At 36.0% G+C, this 6667-nt stretch overlaps 1 protein-coding gene across 1 annotated transcript in view; it reads right to left on the reverse strand.

Annotated features, from left to right (window-relative positions):
* Nucleotides 1–270: 270 nt before the first annotated feature.
* LOC108746508 (28S ribosomal protein S18c, mitochondrial) overlaps nt 271–6667 on the reverse strand; it is an 11504-nt gene continuing 5107 nt past the window's right edge. Inside the window, exon 3 of the mRNA XM_018483324.1 lies at nt 271–549. Within this exon, the coding sequence (XP_018338826.1) occupies nt 458–549 (92 nt within the window). The 3' untranslated portion in view covers nt 271–457. The remainder of the gene's footprint in view (nt 550–6667) is intronic.

The raw sequence follows: 6667 nt of genomic DNA on the forward strand, positions 1-6667 counted from the left end.
AAAAACGCCATTTTTAGCCTCTTTCATTCCAATTTACTCAAAATCCTAACATGCTAAGCACATTCTACCAACGGCATCGTGTTCACAAAAAATTCTCGGGAAATGTAATATTGCACTTTGAAGAAAGTGATTTTTTTTTGTATTGTAATAATATAAGTAAACATTTTTAATATTATGGTATTAGAAGATTCATGTATATAATGTAATATTCAATAGAATTACTAGCAAAATTATTTCAATATTTAGTTTTTGCTTCGGTAATGTTAGTACTGCAGAATAATTTGTTTGCTATGAATAATTATACATTTTATTGAACATAAAGATTTCATTCAACGTAAATATACATTTTTTTATTTGTATAAGGCAGTTTATTGATGCTAATACAATTATAATTGTCTTATTTATCAAGTGTTTGTATATAACACACATACAATGTATATACTATATTAATGCTTGTTTAATATTTATGTGGTCTAAATGGATGATTTGGATCAAACAATTTTGGATCTTTAACATATTCTGGTTCTTTGGTCCAGTAACCCATTAAACCTGAAACATAAAAAATAAATGTTTATAGTTATAATTTGATGCACAAATCTGTTTTCCATATGAAATAATCTTAAATTGAAGCGAAATATAACAATAAATTTTGAATGCTATTAAGAACCAACACTGGATATTTGTGTGTAAATTAATTTATTCATATGACAATGGTTACATTCAGCAGAACGTTTATTTTGCAGCTGTTGGAAGTTTTTTTTCGCGCTGATTAGATTATACTTTTAGATTTAAAAGAATAATCAGCAGAAAATCATAAAACAAAATTATTGTGTTCTGCTGAATGCAGACATTAATCCTTAAACGGCACACATAGGTCATTTGTGTCCATTCTATTGTGCGTTTTCTAACGGTTCTTATTCTTCATATATCTTCGCACCTAGCCCTATATCCATCCCTTCCTGAAAAATCTTTGTAGTGAGGACATATGTGATAATAGCGGCGACACGGGACCTCTGTGTGCTGTCGAGCAATGGAGAAAAAATCGCATGTAGAACTAAAAGTGTGTGAACCATGTGTGCCGTCTAAAATCTTTTTCATATGTAAATTCAATTATTTTGCCATTTTGGAATTCAGCTTATTTCATAATGCGTGCGTGCGTGCGTGTGTGTACACATATACGAGTATACATACAGGTATACATACAGGGTGTCACATAATTCATCCGACAACGCTTGTGGGCAGGTAGAACAGACTAAATTGAGTCGAATGGAGATTGTTTTTCTTATTTTCATTTTTGCAATGAAAATTTATTTTTATATAAAAATGAAAATAACAGAAACCATCTCCAATGGCCTTGATTTTAATGAATGTTATCCAGGATATGATCCTAAACAACATTTAAGAGGTTTTAGCGATCGTTCGCTAATGCTAATGCTAACGGTGCTGTAAATTTCGAGCCTTATAACTCAAAATTACTTATAAAAAATAACTTTTTGTAATATTTTGAAAAGCTATTGACACCAGCTATTAGATTCCGGAATTAAAAATAAGATAATAAATGTGCTGTTTAAAAAAATTGATGTGATCTTGACCTGACCTTGGTGACGCCACCCAAGGTCAGACTGACCAGATCAGTGAACAGATCATTTAAAACCCTTCAACTTTTATAGGAAACATTTCGAATATAGTTCCGAATGAGCCCTCGCGATTGATCTGGAATTTTACATATAACAATGATTAAGATTGAATAAAACTTCTTAATATTTAACAAATCACAGAAGAATATATGAGGGAATAGGAATATCGCGATACTCTTAGTGCGAAATAATGATTACACTTTAATATTTTAACAATCGCACGCGTTTTGACTTACTTTGAAGTCATTTTCAACGATTAACAGAAGTGAGTAGATGAATCTTAAATCATCCTGCAAATATGTTGTAACCAAAGTGCAAACCATCATTTACACAAGAATGTCATCACGTTCATTTCAGTTGATTGTCCAGAATGAAACGATATACGAAACGATATATAAAACGATAACGACCTTATTATATAAAAGCTATAAAACAAGCTTTTGTAATGACATTCAAATTGAAGAATTATGATCAGCACTTACCAGATTAGCCGTAAATCACATTACATATACCATAGTTACATGTGTACTAATAAATTATGTCAATGTAACACACAATTATAAATTAAATTAGTCAGTTTGGTATAAAATTTTTCGTCAAATATTAAAACAACAACGTTCAACTGTGACGAGGAGACAAATAATGTGTCACCGTTAATGTCAATATAAATTTAAACTATGGTCAAAATTTATCATAAATATATTATATAGTTTATACCCGAATTTATACAATATATTAGCTGTAGTAAAAAGAAATCTATTATTTTTCCAATAGATGGCTTTAGTAATCTGTATCTCGCGTTGTATAAGTGCGATAGGGTTACGCCAAATGGCGTTAGAAAGATAAGATTTCGTACTAAAAAAACTTCTCAGACAGTTTTGTGATTGCTTGAGTCAGTATTGTTTGAGCGCGTGTCAAAGATGGACACCAACAAAGAGAAAATACGCCATATTTTACAGTTTTTCTTCGATAAAGGCGAAAACGCAAGCCAGGCGGCTGAAAATGTGAATAGTGTTTATGGTCCTGATACTGTAACAGTCAATATCGCGCAATTTTGGTTTCGTCGATTCCGTTCCGGTAATTTTGATGTCAAAGATGCACCACGCTCTGGAAGGCCAATTGTCGAAAATGTCGATAAAATAATGGAAATCGTCGAGTCCGACCGTCATGTAAGCACTGTTTCGATTGCCCAGGAGCTAAACATTGCACAAAAAACCGTTTGGAACCATTTAAATAAGGCTGGATACAAAAAGAAGCTCGATGTATGGGTGCCACACGAGTTAACGCAAAAAAACCTCATGGACCGAATTTCCATCTGCGAATCGCTGCTGAATCGCAACAAAATCGACCCATTTCTGAAGCGAATGGTTACTGGTGATGAAAAGTGGGTCACTTACGACAACGTCAAGCGAAAACGGTCGTGGTCGAATCGCGATGAGCCGGCGCAAACGGTGGCCAAGCCAGGATTGACGATCAGGAAGGTTTTGCTGTGTGTTTGGTGAGATTGGCAGGGAATCATCTACTATGAGCTGCTCCCCTACGGCCAAACTCTTAATTCGGACCTGTACTGTCAACAATTGGACCGTCTGAAAGAAGCAGCCAGCCCAGAAGCGGCCAGCTTTGGCCAATAGGAGAGGAATTGTGTTCCATCAAGACAACACCAGGCCACACATATCGATAGTGACTCGCCAGAAGCTCCGGGAGCTTGGTTGGGAGGTTCTTATGCATCCACCTTATAGTCCGGACCTAGCACCAAGTGATTACCACCTGTTCCTGTCTATGGCGAATGATTTTGCTGGTGAAAAATTCGCCTCAAGAGAAGCTTGTGAAAATCGACTGTCCCAGTTTTTTGCCAATAGGGACGAGGGTTTCTATGAGAGAGGCATAATGAAATTACCTTCAAAATGGCAACAAGTTATCGAACAAAACGGTGCATATTTGCATATCTAAAAATTCATAATATATGTGAGATAGCATGTGGGGAAGGAATATAAGTATGAATAAGTATTGGGTATGGGAATAAGTTTCCGCCCTTTTTTAGCCAAAGTTACGATTTATTTAAACAATTAAATAATACATGATATTATGTGAAGTATGTGCCATTGGAAGCTACAACTTTACTCCATCTTTCAGGCAGCATACGGATTCCTCTGACGAAAAATTCGAGTTCTTTTGACTTGATCCATTCATTGAGCCAGTTTGCGATGCTCTCGTAAGAAGTGAACCGCTCTCCAATAAGGGCTGACTGCATTGATCGGAACAGATGGTAATCCGAAGGTGCAATGTCTGGGGAATACGGCGGGTGGGGTAAGATTTCCCAATTCAATCCCTCTAAATATTTCTGGACCGGTTTAGCAACGTGTGGCCTGGCGTTGTCACCAAACGTCTCTCGATATCCCTCTCCTTCAATTGATAGGGCACCCAGTTACCTGCTTTCTGGACCATTCCCATTGCGTGCAAACGTTTACCGACGGTTGATCTGTCAACATCCAACTCTTTAGACATATCATCAAGGGTTCGACATGCGTCTTCATCCAATAATTGTTGTAGTTGAGTATCTTCGAATTTTTTCGGTGCCCCTTCGCGATCTTTATCACTCACGTCGAAATTGTCACTTTGAAATCGTCGAAACCACTCTTTACAAGTTGTATTTGATGGAGCGTGATTACCGTAAATATTGCTCAATATACGACACGTTTCAGCTGCACTTTTCTTTAAAAGGTAATAATGAAGCATGACTTCCCGCAAATGCTGTTTTTTCGGGACGAACGTAGACATTTTTGACGTCAGATAAAAAAAGATCTTTACGCTTCAAACGAATGTCAACTACTGTGATCGAGACCTCACATATACACCTTCAAATCACCAGTATATAACTAGAGCGAACACAAAAATAGTATCAGCAGCGACACTTCTGTTACGAGGGCGGAAACTTATTCCCATACCCAATAATTCTCTAAACCAAGTCCCCTTCTTGACTGTATATGTTGAAAATAAATTCTATGTGCAAATAGATTCTATGTGTAAATAAATTCTATTCTATTCATTATTTTTTGCTTTTTGATATGATGATAATTTCTGACGTTATCTTTTGCTATAGTTTTTCTTTATATCCAGAATCTCTACTCCTTCCCAATTGAATTCGTGTCCGTGATGCATCCTGTGGTCCGTAATGAGTGAAGGAGTGGATGTTTTCCTTGTGATATAATTTCTGTGTTCCGTACTACGTATTTTCCGTAATACGTATTTTTAACACTATCGTCCTGTTTGTCTTAAATATGATGCACAGTCACAGAGATTTTATAGACAACGCCCCTCTGTGAGCCAGTTGGATTTTTATATACTTTAATGACACTATGAAGTTTGTTGATGTTATAAAATGATATTTTTGATATTGAATTATTTATGATTTTTTTTAATTTGTCAGAGATTAGTGCCTCGGTGGTCTAAAGGCTTAGGACGCTCGTACGGAATACAGAGAGATCCGAGTTCGACTCCCAATCAAGGTAATATTGTATTTTTCGCAATAAATTTATTAACAGTTTTTTAACATATTAACATCTTTATAATATGCCTGATTGAGCAAATTATTAAAATTGCTTGTCAATTTAATTCACGATTACTAAAGTAGTTTAATTGCGTTAGTCCAGCAAAATAATGTGGCGCGCAGTTCAAAAAGACTACGAATATGGTAAGTACATATATACGAGGACAAGTCAATAAGTTTTTAGAAAATCTGTCAGAGGGCACTCGCAGTGTCATGTCACATTACTTTTTGACAAGTAACATCTTTCAGTTGATTACTATCAAATTTTGAACGAAATTCATCGCGTGGTTTTATTTCTGTAGACGATTAAAGCGAACAACCTTTGCATTTTTTGCAAAATGGAAAAAAAATGAGTTTCGTACAGTGTTCTACATATAAAAGGTTTAACGCCGAAAGAAATCAAAGCCGAATTGGATAATGTTCATAGCACATCTGCACCAGTGTTTGCAACTGTATACAATTGGGTGAATGAATTTAAACGTAGTCGTACATCCACATGTGATGCACCTCGTTCGGGACGTCCAATTCAGGCTGCTACGCCAAAAATCATCGATATTATTTTAACTGATCGACGAGTGAAAGTGCACGAGCTTGTTGAGGCCACAGGCATATCACATGACACAGTGATTTCAATTTTGCACGAACAATTGGATACATTTGGAAAAAGCTATCGACAAGATGGGTGCCGCGTTTGCTCACTGTGAACCATAAGCGCGACCATGTGACGATTTCAAAACAATGTTTGGAGATTTTTCAACGTAATCCAGATGAATTTCTGCGTCGATTTATAACTGTGGACGAAACATGGATCCATTACTTCACACCCGAGACGAAAGAACAATCAAAACAATGGACTTCACCGTGTGAACCAATTCCGAAGAAGACCGTGAAGTCGGTCAGAAAAGTGGCCACAGTTTTTTGGGATACACGCGGTATAATTCATATCGATTACCTTCCGTCGAAGCAAACGATCAATAGTGATTACTACGCAGCCTTATTGCACCATTTCAACAATATTTTAAAGAAAAAACCCCATTTGATCCCCATTTGACGAAGAAGAAAGTACTTTTCCATCAAGACAATGCACTGGTTCACACGTGCCCGGCACCGATGGCCAAATTCAACGAATTCCGCTACGAATTACTTCCCCATCCAGCATATTCACCAGATTTAGCCCCCTGCGACTATTTCCTGTTTACAAACCTGAAGAAATGAGTCGGAGGAAAGAGATTCATCATCAGAGAGCAGCTCATCGCCGAAACAGAAGCTTATTTTGAAAGGTTGGACAAATCATATTATTTGGACGACTTGAAAAAGTTGGAGAATCGTTGGATCAAGTGTACCGAGCTGAAAGGAGATATATTGAGAATAAAAATGAATTGATAAAAAAAAATGTTTTACTATGTTTTTTCTAAAAACTTATTGACTTGCCTCCGTAGTATATATATATATATATATATATATATATATATATATATATATA

This window comes from Trachymyrmex septentrionalis, unplaced genomic scaffold (assembly GCF_001594115.1).
Source record: "Trachymyrmex septentrionalis isolate Tsep2-gDNA-1 unplaced genomic scaffold, Tsep1.0 scaffold175, whole genome shotgun sequence".
Lineage (NCBI taxonomy): Eukaryota > Metazoa > Arthropoda > Insecta > Hymenoptera > Formicidae > Trachymyrmex > Trachymyrmex septentrionalis.